Here is a 17,478-nt window from a genome sequence, read left to right as displayed (position 1 = left end):
AATCTCTTTGAACTGTTTATACTCTTCTTTTTAATAACACTGTCGTCTTGATTTTTCAACACTTCACAAATACATTAGTATTGCTTTTACCCTCCTGTACATTTCTTGCACAGACGCGCACCTGCACGGAAATGTGGCAGCCGGCGACAACATTGCTTACACTCGAAAAATCATAATCATCAGTATAGTAGTCCCCCATTATACAAAATAATTCAGACAAGATAAATTATTCTATAATTGTAAATTTAGAACCAATGACAAACCATTTTCGCAGACATATAAGCAATTCTATAAACAAAGGAAACAAAATATCTGGTCTAGTGAGAAGATTCTTTTTGCATATAAACCCAAAAAACATTCAGGAAATTATTTAAGACTCTGATCAGACCGAATTTGGAGTATTGTAATATAATTTGGTACCCAAGTTTCAAGAAAGATATTGATGCCATCGAACGTGTACAAAGAAGGTCAACAAAACTAGTTCATGCGTTAGAGACTTACCATATATTGAAAGATTAAAAAAAACTTCATTTACCAAGTCTAGCTTATAGGAGATTTAGGGGCGACATGATAGAAACTTATAAACTGCTCAATGATAAAGAGGACATAAATTTTGAAAAGTTCTTTGTACTTAGTACAAAACCTACTAGAAACAATGGAAGAAAACTAATAGAGAAGGCAAGTAAATATGAACTAAGGAGGCATTCCTTCTCAGTACGCGCAATTCGAGAGTGGAACTTACTGCCAGCCAAAATAGTTTTAGCGCCATCTTTAAACACATTTAAGTCAAGATGGATGATTTTATGGGAGACACTAAGTATATGGTACATCCCGGAACTAGGGGCTGGATACGCAACCGGGAGGGGGGCACAAGAGTCTGAAGACTCACGTCTCCAAAAGGAGGTACATCAGGTACATATATTACGCATTTTCGGGCAGGTTGAAATGTCGAAAGAGATGACTCTGATCCGAGATGTTAAAATAGTCGTTGCAATGTTAGACCATGTTAGATAAACGGTGCGCGCATACAAAATTACTTCCGCGACAAAATGGCATCCGAATTTACTGAAAAAAGTGTCAAAGAGTTTTTAATAGCCAATGGAGGACGAGTCAAAAATACAGACCTAGTCTCATATTTCAAAAGATTTTTAAATGATCCTGCAAGGAAAGGTAATTCCTTGAGATGTTTTGGATTTCACAAGTTGTGTTTGTGTCGGTGGAAAAATTCTAAGAATTGTCAAATTCGTCACTACCGGCTGACGGGGAAAAAACCCAGTCATGTATTTTTTTCTGTGGCAATGCACATTTTAATACTTCCTTATTCAGATCAGTGTTGTTTCTAGATCTACCCAGTGGGCTACCACGCCCTGCCCTAGTCTAAATATAAGACCTGACAACTCGTATCACTTTATAAGTTCATTTTAGTTGATATTTTACATTTTTTATTTTCCATGTTATGTCAGGTCATAAAGTTGAACTGGAATAACGTATAGCACAAAAAATCGCTTCAGATCTCAATTTTGATCTGAAGGTTTTTTTAACTACTTTCTGGCAAAAATGACTGAAACTTTCACATTGAGTGTGAAGAATAATCAACAATGTGCTTTATGGCAGCAATATTAAAAGTTATATTTTACCTTATTTATTATCAATTATCTGATTGATTAATTCAGTATCCAGTCCGTTGAAAATTTTGAATAGTGGCACGGTAATAACCAAGGGTGTTCCGGAGGTAAACATGATTTGCATATCAGAATCATTTCTTGAATGAAAGTTACCTTTTCTCTTTCCCATACAGAGAAACTATAAATGTCAATAATCTTTCTATTTTCAGAAGAGACATTTAAAATTTATAAGGATAAATGTAGAAAATACCCATTTATGATAAAACTAAAACAAAATTACAATGAAAATATTTGGCGGGAAATATTTTTTCGTCTACCGCCGATCAAATTTAATTGGTACTTTCAATTTCGAAACAAGATGGTGGCACGTCAAATATAAACATTCGATGTTAAAAAGATGAAGCGTCATTTCGTGAATCGATTGTAAATCACTTTAACCTTGCAGAATTGAAGCAAAGGTATTTTTGTTCCATCTAGGTACAAAGTTTACTGAATTTATAATGTTTTAGAAATTGAATTTATGATACAGTTCTTTCATACTTGGCGTTTAGACGTCGAAAAAGGCTTTGATAGTAAAAATGTAAAATGCCAGATTATTGACTGTTGAATGTCAAATGACAACTTTTTCACATCTAATTATTTGGACTACGCCCTGTCCCTTTAAATAGTCCAGATAATTGACTATTCAAGAGTTGAATATCTTTATATTTTTTTGACTGGTCGATATCCCCCAAGTACAAACCAGAAAAGGTAAAAATGTGTTGGCAAAGTTTTCTTCTTTGTGTATGTAATACCCAACGGAATCCATTGGGCGAGAATTATGTTAACATACAGTGACGGATACAAACTCCAACGCAGTGATCTCCCTTGCCGCTTCGCTCATTGATCACTGCCAACACAATGTTTTTAGCTAAAATTCAGCTAAGTGGACTTCTTTTAATTACAGTAAAACACCACTCGCTCGAGGTTGCAAGGGGATGAGCAAAATGAAAATGCTCGAGTTATCCACGGTTTCGAGCGACCCAAACATTGACCAACATAATATTATGAAAAATTTTTTTTTTACTAATTTGTCATCGGGAGCATTTGCAGAGTAAACAGTGAAGAAAAAATGTTTTTAATTATCAGTAATTGATCGAAATTTGATCAATACAACATTTCTTCAGCCTTTTATCAATAATTAATCTCTTTATAAGATGAAATATACTGACAAACAAACATCTAAGATAGTTGGGGAGTAGACCACGCAATTCTCATGGTGTGTGAAAATGTTACATCGTCCGTTCTGTCAACTATCACGCAACAGGAAAGATGGAGGCTATTGGGGAAAATGTTTCTGAAATTTACTTTGAAATGATTTTGTCTCAGTTAAGTACAGTATAACTGATATACTGGTATATTATATTTATATTATATACCGGTATATCATATATTGCAGTATAAAATTTCCAGACTAATTTGATATGCCATAGTACAAGAATTTTCCCATTTACTCAGGCCAATGGTTTTAAGTGCATCCATTATAAATGGAAAATAAACCACTTTTAGGTTCAAAACATCACCCGTTCTATGTGATAGTTGATCTAAATACATAAACGCTCAGTCAGTTGACCAATCTTGTCGCAGTTACTGTAAATATGCAGCATTTTTCATGACATAAAACACCAAGTACTTAAATAATTGAAGAGAATGCTAAAAATATATTCATGTTCAGAAAAATAGTTACAAGTTAATTAAGTTATTAATCATGTTAATATCAAAGATAGAAAGTGTGAATTAAACATGACAAAGGATATTTTTAACATACCCGAGCATGAAATATTACTTTTCTTTATTTGCAGATGAAATGAGGGAAAAGTTTAAGAACTATGTCAATACATTGGCAACTATTAAAATGGATGATGTAAGTATTTTTAGTACTTTAGGAATTACATGATCAGTACTTCATAAATCAGCTGTGTGAAGAGGGGTTATCTTAACCCTCATTGCAACTTAACCTTAATATTTTGTAATGTAGATCACTCAGATAGCTGTGACATTTTAGATATGCTATAATGGTGATGTTAAAATGATAGTTCTATCATAGTTAAATTTAAGCGAAATAAAGTACAGTCGACATTGTATTCAGAGACCGTCCAAGGGACTGCTAAAATGTGGTCTCTTAATGGAATGGTCTCTTAATGAATAATTCAATTTCCATCAGGTGAAGAGAAAAGTTATTTTTAGCTCATCTGATTTTTTGGAAAAAAAAGATGAGTTACTGTCATCACTTGAGCTGTTGTCTGCGTCGGCGTTGCCTGGTTAATTTTTATGTTTAGGTCAGCTTTTCTCCTAAACTATCAAAGCTATTGCTTTGAAACTTGGAATACTTGTTCACCATCATAAGCTGACCCTGTATAGCAAGAAACATAACTCCATCTTGCTTTTTGCAAGATTTATGGCCCCTTTTGTACTTAAAAAATATCAGATTTCTTGGTTAAGTTTTATGTTTAGATAAACTTTTCTCCTAAACTATCAAAGCTATTGCTTTGAAACTTGGAATACTTGTTCACCATCATAAGCTGACCTTGTACAGCAAGAAACATTACTCCATCCTGCTTTTTGCAAGATTTATGGCCCCTTTTGGACTTAGAAAATATCAGATTTCTTGGTTAAGTTTTATGTTTAGGTCAACTTTTTCTCTTAAACTATCAAAGAAAACTTGCAACACTTGTTCACCATCATAAGCTGACCCTGTACAGCAAGCAATATAACTCCATCCTACTTTTTGCAATAATTATTGCCCCTTTTGGACTTAGAAAATCATTTTCTTGGTTGAGTATTATGTTTGTCAACTTTTCTCATAAACTATCAAAGCTATTGCTTTAAAACTTGCAACAGTTTTTCACCATCATAAGCTGACACTGTACATCAAGAAACATAACTCTATTCTGCTTTTTGCAAGAATGATGACCCTTTTTAGACTTAGAAAACCATGGGTAGGACAATTTTTCTATTATACAAAAAAAATCAGATGAGCGTCAGCACCCACAAGGCGGTGCTCTTGTTAACTGTTAATGTTACTGTATTTACTATGAACATACATAAATGTGTGTGTGTGTGTGTGTGTGTGTGTGTGTGTGTGTGTGTATGTATATATATATATATATATATATATATATATTTCACAAACTGTGAAAAATATAGCTGGATTGTTCGTCAGTTCGACTGTTACAAAGGTTAATTGCATTCAGGCAGGTGCCAAACATACTCGCTAATTACAGAGGTGAAGAAATGACTGGCGGGAATTTGGTACCTGGTTGCTTAATAAATACTTTTGTCGAATATTTTACTTCGGGACTACTTTAATGTGGTCGCTAGTTGTTTAAAAAAAGCCGTTTAATGGAATGAATTTATGTACTGAAAATGTTCGAGAGGGATTTTGACCGGTTGTTTAATACAAAAATTGCTAAACAGAGGTGGTCGCAAGTATGATGTTGACTGTAGGTCCATTTTCAAAACATCTACACAGAAATTATAAAGATATACAAGTTAAGAGGTATAAACGATGTGTGGCTGAATTTTTCGTTTGCACAGTGAACAGATTATTGTCAGTTTTAATCTATATGACTTCAGCTTGCATCTGTTTCAGGCAATAGGACAGTTGAAGTCCGTATTGATGCATCATAGTTCATTGATTTGTAACGCTTTTAAACCTTCAGCCTGCTGATGGCAAGTGAATCTGCCTGTGCAATTACATGTAGTGCAGACCAAGATTAGCCTGCACAACTATGCAGGTTCATCTTGGTCTGCACTGTTTGCTATTCTGTCAGTTAATTTGCAGTGAGCACCCCTTCGGATAATAAATTATACTGACCAAATTGAATGGCAGACCAGTCCATTTTAAATAATCAGCAGGGTCGAACCCAATTCAGACTTACATCAGCAAACTGAGTCATTGAATACTTTATTGTGTTGATTGTATTCTAAATTATTATACATGAATGTTGATGTATATTTCAGAATAAAGAGAAAATATTGATGCTAAAGAAGAAATACCGTGAAGATTCAGGCGGAGGCAAGTGGGATGCACGAGCCCAGTCCGAGCCTCCATCTGCTCCCACAATGCCAGAAGGTATGGCTCATTTCAGAAAGGCAAAATGCTCCTTTTTGCTCAGTTTCTCTTAATTCACTGTAAATATTCAGCTCTTTAAATGTGTATGCTTCTTATTACCATCAAGGTTGTTTTTATTAGCTCATCTGATTTTTTGAAGAAAAAAAGATGAGTTACTGTCATCACTTAATAAATTGATCAGTGTCTGTGTCGGCACCGGCATTGCCTGGTTAAGTTTACGTTTAGGTAATCAAAGCTATTGCTTTAAAACTTGCAACACTTGTTCATCATCAAAATCTGACTATACAGCTAGAAACATAACTCCATTCTGCTTTTTGCAAGAATTATGGCCCCTTTTGGACTTACTCACTTAGAAAATATCATTAAAAACACACTTGGGTAGGATATTATTTCTGTTATACAGAAACAAAAAAATCAGATGAGCATCTGCACCCGCAAGGTGTGCTCTTGTTTTGAATCTGCAAATTGGAAAAATAGTTTTGGTGAATATAAAAATCTTAATTAAGATTGTTATTGTTTTTGTCATTTCGAGTTATTCTCCTTCCTAGATAAAAGACCTATATATGGAGCTAGTTTATTGAAAACAGTCAAAAGCAGGTTCATGATCAAACATTTCTGCACTTCTATTTTTAGATCGGACAGATGGAGTTGCTGCCTCCAGAGTGAAGAGTGACGGTAATCTATCAGCCTCAGATGTACGTCTCTCGTCATCTACATTGGCATCTACAAACGATACAGCAAGTCTGGGATCTGGCCTTTCCTCATCTTCTTCAAGATCATTGGTAATGTTTTAGTACTTCTTGAAGTCATAATAATTTGTTTGGGACAAACTTTGATGAATTTCGTGGTTACTTGAAAATCAGACATTTTTGTTGATTCCAGGCCAGAAGAGCCCCCTGACCCCATCAGGAGGTGAATGAACCCTTCATTACCTCAAAATTTAGACCTAAAATGCACCAGATGCCACCATTTCATGCCTGTATTTAAAAACTTTACAGGGGAGAGCCGCTTGATACCCCTAACTTGGGGGACTACACCAGTAAATACACAAGAGGCCACCATTTCTTACCTGTATTTTAAAAAAAAAATTCCAAAGGGGGACCCCCCTAACCCCCTCTAACATGGGCAAAGGCACCCCTTCAATACCTACCTTGCTCTCAGCGCTCAAATTTTATGTTAATAAATCTAAATAATCCTACTTTTCCTACCTTTTTTGTCTCAAACCACCTGTTTTTTTCCTACTTTTTTTGTTGCAAACCACCTGTTTTTTCCTACTTTTTTGTGTAGGGACCTCCTACTTTTTTGGAAGGCCTGTGATTTGTGAAACTCAGTATTATAATTAGTGCATTATGCCTATGTATCAGGAAGTTACATGTTTCAGTCCTGTGAGCTGTGCTGCAGTGTACCTTCTCTGTAACAGTTATAGAAGGCAATGTGTTTCAAGTAATTCTGTCCCAGATTTATGTGTGATAGTTGTCAGTTTCTTGTGGCGAAGAAGTCTGCATAAGATTAGAATCCGGGAACACATATTAGATTAACTGACCACAATAACATTACTGAAATGGTGTTAAACTAATCAAGCAAACCAGCAATACCATTGAGGTCAACACAGTCATTGTATATCTAACATGCTTGGCTGTCAGTCCCGAGGTCAGGGGTTTGAATCCCGGTCCAGGCACAGGAAATATTCGAGATTTTCTTAAGTGTCTCCTCACTAAGCCTGTGCTGCTTCTTCCCAGGAAAGACGGCTTTATTTTTGTATTGTTCATTTTTTTTGCCAAAAGCTAGGTTAAGTTAGCCAGACAGGTCAGTATCTAAAAGGATTTCACTCTTTGTTCAGGAGGCTTTGTCTCACACTGTCCCTCTGGTCAGATTGCTCTGTGTCTGAACTAGTAGAGGTTGAATTTGGCACCCTGAGAGGCTGCCTTTGTGCTATGTAAAGTGTCTTTGAACATGTTAATCATGAAAAGGGTGCTATATAAATCTGGTATGAAATATATATATCTGTTTATCTAAGGAAATGTACTTCAACAATTTTTGTTGAGTAAAGTGTTTTACGGTACATGATTTTTAACAATATATAATTGACAGTCATCTGTTGGGCAAGAAGAGGACAGTAATGCCTCTGTGTTAAGTGTGAAGGAGAGAGCTAAACACTTGAACAGGATCGAATCCGAGTCAGAAATACAGAAGGTTTCCTCATCAAACCTCGGGGCTGTCCGGAAAAAAGACCATAGAAAGGTTTGTAGGATACCTAAAGGATATGAGAACTTTGTTAAGATATGTCTTTATTAAGAGAAAGAGTTTCTGTTACTGTCATACCTTGTTCTTTAAATTAAGCGAGTTTAGACAGTTTTCTGTTCAGCCTTGAACTAAATTGTAGTACATAATTATGTTGATTTGAAAGGCAAGTCCTTTGAAATTGGAAAGAGCATGTATTTGTGTGGGAGATGTATGTGTAAGAAATATCTTGAACACATTATATTTCACTCCATAGCAAATAGGTTATATACATGTGTGTGTTAGATATTTTTGAACATTTATTTCACTATAAGGCAAACAGTTTATAAGGTTGCTATTTAACAACAGGGATCATTCTATAGAGGTTATAATGGAAGTATGTAATACATACACAGCTGTTCACAGATATACAGCCACCTGTAATAACAGTCATTTGCCTTAAGCAGCCAGTCAGACAACTTCCAAATTGACCTTTTGTTCAAATTTCAACTTCAGCTGGCTGCACTGTACCTTATATATATATTATACACCTCAGTTGTAAGGTGTGTACCAGAATGATTATGTTCATTCCAGTAAGCTATTTTGCAAAGCTTATTAAGTCTGTATTTTCTTAAATTTCATTATTTAGGTGCGAGATCCAGATGGCGATGATTCAAGTTCAGACAGTTATTCACCTGTAAGTTTATACATGTATTTTGTTAAGTTTTCATTTTAGTTTGCCTGCATAACTTTGTAAGTTATGTAGTTTTGTTGGATCTTGGGAGGAACCATAGCAATTTGAGGTAAGATGGTGACCTACTAGCTTTTCTTGGTGAATGAAGGCCCAATGTGCCCCTCCCACATTACTTCTGTTTATAACAGGCACCTGGGTAGAACCACAAACCTCCCGCAAACCAGCTTGATAGAATCCTTGAATGAAAGATTTCTACATCCCAAGCAAGGGATCAAACCATACAGCAGTGAGGGGCAAGTGATTTGAAGTCTGCCACCTTAACCACTCAGCCACAGAGGCCCTCTGGTAGATAGGAAGAGCTTACGACAAAAACAAGAGCGTCCATATTCATCAGCGTTAAGTCTGAAACTTACACTTCATAGTGATAAACCTTTATTTTAAGCTGTCATAGTTAAAGGCCAATATGCCACTGATATACCAGCAATATTTTTTTTATAAATATGAGAAATTACACAGATGTCAAATGTGATGTAATAAATACATTTATCATATACATGTACCTACACATTATCTGTCAGAAATACTGCTTGAATTTCCCAAAAGTCAACCTTATCAGTTATGGCAAAATAACAGGTAGTGGGACTGCTTGCTTTAACCATGACATTGAATATGAGGACAGAAATGGTGGTTAAGGTCGCTGACTTTGAATCAGTTGCCCCACACTGATTTGGGCTTGAGTCTCAAGCGGGGCATTGAATTCAGCATGTGAGGAAGCCATCCAACTGGAAGGTTGCTGGTTCAACTCTTGTGCCCGCCCGTGATGAAATAATGCGCACAGGGCCACCCAGGGTTTTCCTCCCTCCACAATCAAAGCTGGAAAGTCGACATATGACCTAAAATTGTGTTGGTGTGACGTTAAACCCACGAAAAACAAATATTTATGTTCCTTGCATTAAAAAGTTCAACTTCATATCAAACAAGTAGTTAGTTTTATTAGCTCACCTGTCACATAGTGATATGGTTGAGCTTTTCGCGTCGGGTCGCCTGCGTCTGCGTCGCGTACATTTTAGTTATATGTTTAGTCAGTTTTCCACATTATCAAGCTATTTTAATCAAACTTGAATAAATTGTATGCCATGATACTCAGACCTTTCGAAAACAATCCATCATTGGATTTTCTAGAAAATGTTAAGGGCCCATTTTGTATTTTATCGAAAATTCTTTTCATTGGTTAAATTTATGATTTAGTAATTTACCCAAACTATGCAACAATTGTGTCACCATGAATACTTGTTCCCATCATAGCAACCCGCCAGATCTCCATCTGGTTCAAGAATTATGCCCCTTAGGCTAAAAATTAGTTATTTTGACTTGTTTAGTTAGCAGCTTTCTTAATGTAACTATTTTAAAACTTGCACACAACTTTATCACGGAATCATAGTTACCTTTCTAAATGCCAGATTCCATCATGTTGCCAGAGTTATGGCCCCTTTGACATAGGCCAAAATCAGTTTTTTGACCTTTTTGCTAATGCAACTTTTTCTTTATAGATTTGAATTTGAAAACTTGCAACACTTGTTCACCATCAAATCTGATCCTTCTGAAGGCATCATATCCATCCTGCTTTTTGGCAAAATTAGCCTTTTGACTTAGAAATCAGTATCTTTTGATTTATTTAAGCCAAACTTTTGCCACAACTTATCACATAAGCTATTGCTTTCTTGCAACAGTTTCCATCATAGTAGGATCCCTGAAAGCCAAAAATAACTATTTGCTTTTTGCAAATATGCGCCTTTTATGAATTTTAAATAAACTTGACACAATTGTGTCTACCAAAAATAACTCAGTTCCTTTTTGCAACCGACCAATCCTATAGTTCTAGAGTTATGCCCCTGACAAGGCCAGTAGCTTTTTGACATTGTCTGCACCCAAATTTCATGTGCAGATAAGAATTTGATTTTAATCAAACTGTACAAAACTTGTTCATATAAGATTTCAGTTCCTTTCGAACTGCCAGATCCCACACGGGTTCAGAGTTATGCCCCTGAAAGGGCCAAATGCTATTTTTGACTTTCTTGCACAATAGAGTTCATTTATGATTTTATTTTAACCAAACTTGCACACAACTTGTGTCACCATAAGATCTTGCTTCCTTTCTTGAAATGGCCAGATCCCATTCTGGGTTCCAGAATTATGGCCCCTGAAGGGCCAAAATTAGCTATTTTGACCTTGTCTGCACAATAGCAGCTTCATTTATGATTTGATTTTTACCAAACTTGCACACAACTTCTATCATCGTGAGATCTTGGTTCCTTTCTTGAACTGGCCAGATTCCATCATGGGTTCCAGAGTTATGGCCCCTGAAAGGGCCAAAATTAGTTATTTTGACCTTTTCTGCACAATAGCAGCTTCATTTATGATTTGAATTTAACCAAACTTGCACACAACTTGTATCACCATAAGATCTTGGTTCCTTTCTTGAACTGGGCTCATTCCATCATGGGCTCCAGAGTTATGGCCCATGAAAGGGCCAAAATTAGCTATTTTGACCTTGTCTGCACAATAGCAGCATCATTTATGATTTGAATTTAACCAAACTTGCACACAACTTGTATCACCATAAGATCTTGCTTCCTTTCTTGAAATGGCCAGATTCCATCATGGGCTCCAGAGTTATTGCCCCTGAAAGGGCCAAAAATAGCTATTTTGACCTTGTCTGCACAATAGCAGCATCATTTATGATTTGAATTTAATTAAACTTGCACACAACTTGTGTCACCATAATATCTCGGTTCCTTTTTTGAACCGACCAGATCCCATAATAGGTTCTAGAGTTATGGCCCCTGAAAGGGCCAAAATTAGCTTTTTTGACATTGTCTGCACAATAGCAGCTGCATTTATGATTTGATTTTAATCAAACCTGCACAAATCTTGTGTCACTATAAGATCTTGGTTCCTTTCTTGAACCGACCAGATCCCTTAACGGGTTCCAGAGTTACGGCCCCTGAAAGGGCCAAAATGAGCTTTTTTGACCTTGTCTGCACAATAGCAGCTTCATTTATGATTTGATTTTAACCAAACTTGCACACAACTTGTATCACCATAAGACCTTGCTTCCTTTCTTGAAATGGCCAGATTCCTTTCTGGGTTCCAGAGTTATGGCCCCTGATAGGGCCTGAATTGGCTATATCGACCTTGTCTGCACAATAGCAGCTTCATTTTTGATTTGAATTTAATCAGACTTGCACAAAACTTGTGTCACAATAAGGTCTTGGTTCCTTTCTTGAACCGGCCAGATCCCTTTATTGGTTCCAGAGTTATGGTCCCTGAAAGGGCCAAACTTAGCTATTTTGACCTTGTCATTTATGATTTGATTTTTTTATACGCCCGTTTGAAAACAGACTTTGTCCGGAGCATATCGTCTACATGCATGAAGGGATTTTGATGAAACTTGGCACAGTTGTTCACCATCATGAGACGGAGTGTCATGCGCAAAAACCAGGTCCCTAGGTCTAAGGTCAAGGTCACACTTAGAGGTCAAAGGTCAAATTCAAGAATGACTTTGTCCGGAGCATATCTTCTTCATGCATGGAGGAATTTTGATATAACTTTGCACAAATGTTCACCACCACGAGGCTGAGTGTCATGCGCAAGAACCAGGCCCCAGTTTCACGAAAAAACTTAAGTAATTACTTAGTTAAGCCTGTTATTTCAAAATTATGCTATTGCTTAATTTATTGTTATTTCATGTTGATTTTTTCTATAACAATGTATTTGTAGCTAAATTATACTATGGTTGGTAGTTTTTGTCTGCAGTACTTATTTCAGTCAAGCAAATATCACATTTCTACTTAAGCACAGTATAACGAACTTAAGTATTTTCTTAAGTATATTTCTTATTTTTATACATCGTTTTCTTTTCAATTCAGAATTGTTGTGTTTTAATTTATGAAATAGTCATATACGGTTCTGTTATAGCTGAAAAAGTCAACATTAAAGACACATAAAGAGCAAATACAGGCATATGAAATAACAGACTTAGCTAAGTAATTACAAGAACCAGGTCCCTAGGTCAAAGGTCAAGGTCACACTTAGAGGCCAAAGGTCAGATACAAGAATGACTTTGTCCGAAGCATTTCTTCTTCATGCATGGAGGGATTTTGATGTAACTTGGCACAATTATACACCATCATGAGACGAAGTGCCATGCGCAGTTCCCTTCTTTAGAATTACTTCCCTCTGTTGTTACTATAAATAGCTTATATTGTAACTTTTTCATTACTAGTCGTAGGGAAAAATCGAGACCACTTTTCTGTAGTACAACATGCATGCTACATCCAATTATGAGGTGTATTTTGACCAATCTCTACCTGGTAAAGATTTTTGTGTGGACTTACAATTTTTTTTGGATTTTTTTTTTTTTTTTTTTTTTAAGATTATCTTCCCTTAGTTGTTACTATAAATAACTTATATTGTAACTTTTATATAATTGACCGTAGGGAAAAAACAAGACCATTTTTCTGTGGTACAACATAGATGTTACTTTCAAATTTTAGGTGTATTTTAATGTATCTCTACCTGGTAAGGAGTTTTTTGTGGTCTTAGAAAAACAAAAGACTTACAATGATTACTCAACAACCACAAAATTAAAATTCCATTTGCAAATACAGGTGCTAGAGTAAAGAAATTTGCTGTGACGGGCGTATATTGTGACATTCTGGCACTCTTGTTTAGATATTTTTTCTGAGGACTTAGATTTATTTTTAATTTCTTCCCTTTGTTGTTCCTGTCCTTTGGGCTTCATCAGTCAAAATTTTGCTTCTATCCTCCTCTGATGTAATCCTTCGGGCATGAAACTACTGGCCTGAATTGAAAATAATTTTATTTGAAGTAACTTTAAGAAAATTTAAACTATATTTTCTAATAATTCTTTTGATTGATCTTGATTATGATTTTTTGACCTTCTTGTCCTTAAGTGCAATGATAACAGGTGAGCGATATAGGGCCATTTTGGCCCTCTTGTTTCAAATTTATCTGAAATTACACTAGAAATAGTTGAGGTATATAATAAAAGGTCATTAAAACATTATCTTGATCTATAATGATGAATTTAGCTGTGTTGGATTTTACCAGGCGTGGTCACATTTGGCACAAGTGCCTCGTGTGATACAAAATCTACTGAAGCTGAATGCGACACTGCAGATATTATCCCAGTGAAGTAACTGTTGATTTGAAACTAAGAAATTTTGTTTCAATGAAATATAATCATTTTACTGTTGTATTTGTACTATTTTTAGCTTAGTGCCTTGGAGAAGGACTGGCTAGTGAAATGTTCCGCCTCAGAATATCATCTGATGAATGAATTACTCTCCAAAAATCCACACCTTGCCTCAGTTAAAGAATTCACTTCGGTAAGATCAGCTACCAATGTTAAAATTAAATCTGTTGCAACTGACATTTATTTACATGAATAGTTATCACAATTCTTTATAGTTGAGCAACGCTGTGAGAAAACCAACATAGTGGCTTTGCGACCAGCATGGATCCAGACCAGCCTGCGCATGTGCGCAGTCTGGTCAGGATCCATGCTGTTCGCTTTCAAAGCCTATTGCAATTAAAGAAACCATCAGGGAACAACATGGATCCTGACCAGACTGTGCGGATGTGCAGACTGGTCTGGATCCATGCTGGTTGCAAAGCCACTATGTTGGTTTTCTCATGGCATGGCTTAGGTATGAAACTTACTTTAGAGACACATCTCAAAGCTCTAGCATCTGATTGGTTGTTGTTTTTAGCAAAATTGTGAAACTGACCAGTGTCAAGTTTGCTTTCTGAGACTGGTGTAAAAACATCTTTATAACTAGTTATGATGGTATAACTGTAAATCTCTATTATAAGCATAGAATCAAGATAGTCATAGTTCCCTTGATTATTTAGTCATACCAAGCTCTTAGATGTTTTTTTTTAATGGCCATAAAAACATAAGTACATTCATTAATCATTAACTTTACTTTTTTTTTCATGATTCTGCAGGGGGTATGTATGCCTTGAACCTTTCTAAACATTTAAGTGTTATTTTCATTGTCATAATAATGTTCTTCCACTGAATTTCACACACATTGAAACAGTAAAGATACAGTATGTAGAAACTGCAATAAATGTTACTTACCCATTACTTAAATGTGCCATCTCAGAGTTTTACTGAATTTAAAAATTTTACTATAGAACCTTAAAATTGCAGCTGTCACGTAATGTTGGTTTTGCATTGACTCTATTATGTTAACTCTCTTTGACATTTCTTTTTCCTTTTTCATACCTGATGATGTTGATTTCATGGTATATGTCTTGATGTCATTTCTGGATATTGTAGTATGTAAGTATAAAGTTTTGTCTTGATTTAAATGTTTTACTAGATATTTATTTAATATTCTCATTTATTGAAGAGAATACAAGGCTGTGCAATATACAGCTATAGTTTTTTGGTATAATTCGAAATAAACATGAGAATTAAAAGGTAGTATTAGTCCCAAATACAAAAAGATAGACGTGTAGTTAGAGGTGTCATGTTGACTTGAATGGTTAAAGTTGGTTAATGTTGCTGACTTGAAATCACATACCTCTAACCACTGTAGTTACTAGTTTTTCAAACCGGCTTGCAGAAGATCGGTGAATTTCTTCTCTTGGTTCTTACCGTTGAGTGAAATAGTGCCATGTAGGGCAACATAAAAGTTACAATATGACTTAAGCTGTGTTAGTTTGACTGATGACCCAACAAAGCAAAACAAAGACTTTTTAACAGAGATGGTCTACATATCAAAATAGTACATGTAGTTCTCAGACAGAAAAGTGTAGATTTGTTGTATTAACGCGCACTGATGATAATACTATATGTTATATTTGTATTTGTAGACTGCATTACACTGGGCAGCAAAGAAAGGAAAACCTGAAGTAATAAAAATGTTGCTGAGTAAGCCAGGTGTTTATGTAAACCAAAGAACAGTAAGTCCTTCAGTATTTAAAACCTTATTTTAAAGCAATGTTCTATGGTTTTAAGGTACCTAGGATAACTTCTGAAATAATATACCTTGGTTGAAGAGTTACCAGTACAAAGTTTATGTAGAATATATTTGACTTTGAGAAATAACAAAATGAGCCAAAACTGAAATTGAATATTTAAAAAAACAAAAAAAACAAAAACATGTTGATTGTTGTTTCACAAGTGTGTGTAATGCTATAATCCGTTTGAAACATTGCTTTTGTACACAACAGGGTTATTTTTATAGAAATTTACATACAGTGCTCTACGAAAGTATGAAGTCAAGTAAAAAATTTCTACATTCAGTTGTCTAAATTTGAAATTACAAAATATGTTTTTCTTTGTGACTTATATTCTAAAATGTTTTGAAAAGATATATCTTTGCTGTATAGATTATTCATGCTGTTGAAGTATTTTCTATCTATAAAAATATGATATTATTGGGGAACATGTTGATAAAAACATGTTGAATTTTCAAATGTCACTATAGACTTTCAGAGAGCACAATATTTCTGTAAGTACTATACCAGATATTGCCTTTACAAAATACATCTTTCAATAGAGATTGAGAGGACTTTTAATGAGATTTATCTTTAGGCAAGTTATTATTTATTAGTTGTTTTGGGGCCTTCTTGACAGAGAGGTTATAGTTGCTGACTTGGATTCACTATTACCTTAGGTCTTACAGAACATTGATGGGGTTGCAAAATTTTTTATGTAAGGAAACTGTCCAGCTAGCTCACAGAAGGTGGTGGTTCTACATGGGGTGCATTTTTGCCTATTAAAAAAAATACTTGGAGGTGCCCCTCTCAAAGCTGAAAAGCATGTGATGTAACAATCAAATGAAAAGTGTGACTTAAATTACTGAACAAATAAATGATATGGTTATATGTTATTACATGATTAAATTTATTTTATTTTTCATGAAACTACAGAATGTAAGTATATATTTTCCCATATTTACTTTTTTGACTTTAAAAAGTCAACTTGATTGTGGTCAACGTTTACGATATAGAGTGATTTGGGTTTGTTTGTGAAATTATTTATTCACAAGTGAGCATCAAAGATGATATTTTCACGATTGGCATGCTCAGTGAAAATAACTTTTTTTGGTGCTCACGAGTGAAATAAATGATATTCCAATAAACTAATTTTCTTTTATTCAAAGTTAAAACTCTACTTTGTTGCGTAATTATAAAATGTCAATTGCGGGAAAGGTCAGCAGAAAGCATAACCCAAATGAAGTCATTTAAACGACGTCATCGTCATTGTGGTCCCCGGTATTCACAATTTTCGGTATACAATTTGACTTCAATCACAACGGAGGACCGGAACTAGTTCGCCAAAACAGTGAAAAATAAAAATGATAATCTGCTGTTTCAAAACTGTGGATTATCACTTTTATTTCACTGGGAAAACTATAATTCACTGGAAAACATCAAATAAATATTTTTAACTTCCAGTTAAATATTATCTTTTCAAATTACATACATAATAAAATGCATCATTTGAATTTTTCATTCATTATTTTCAAATTTAAAACATTTATTGCTTTAAAAAACAACAAGCCTGCTATTTTAGGTGAAATTGACATCTTCATCACATACAAGTAGAGACCAGATAGAATCACTGTCTCTATTTATGTAGAATTCAGTCTCCAAGGATAAAAAACTTAGTTTAGTCAGAGTATAAACTTTGCCATTGGTCTGTTTCAAGGTTAAACTCAGAATCAACCAATCAGATACAGGGTTAAAGGTTAGAAAAGTTAGTCTTAAGACCAGTCTCAAAT

At 35.0% G+C, this 17,478-nt stretch overlaps 1 protein-coding gene across 1 annotated transcript; it reads left to right on the top strand.

The window, feature by feature from the left end:
• Nucleotides 1–1,010: 1,010 nt before the first annotated feature.
• On the top strand, nucleotides 1,011–17,336 carry LOC123548586 (uncharacterized). Its single transcript, XM_053546862.1, has 9 exons — nucleotides 1,011–1,170; nucleotides 3,467–3,528; nucleotides 5,628–5,739; nucleotides 6,373–6,521; nucleotides 7,831–7,980; nucleotides 8,609–8,656; nucleotides 13,951–14,064; nucleotides 15,563–15,652; nucleotides 17,271–17,336. The coding sequence occupies exons 1-9, from the start codon at nucleotides 1,050–1,052 to the stop codon at nucleotides 17,334–17,336; spliced, it is 912 nt and encodes a 303-aa protein (XP_053402837.1). The 5' UTR covers nucleotides 1,011–1,049.
• Nucleotides 17,337–17,478: the final 142 nt, after the last annotated feature.

This window comes from Mercenaria mercenaria, chromosome 6 (assembly GCF_021730395.1).
Source record: "Mercenaria mercenaria strain notata chromosome 6, MADL_Memer_1, whole genome shotgun sequence".
NCBI lineage: Eukaryota > Metazoa > Mollusca > Bivalvia > Venerida > Veneridae > Mercenaria > Mercenaria mercenaria.
Note: the sequence above shows the minus strand (reverse complement) of the source record. Positions and strands in the feature narration are given on the sequence as shown.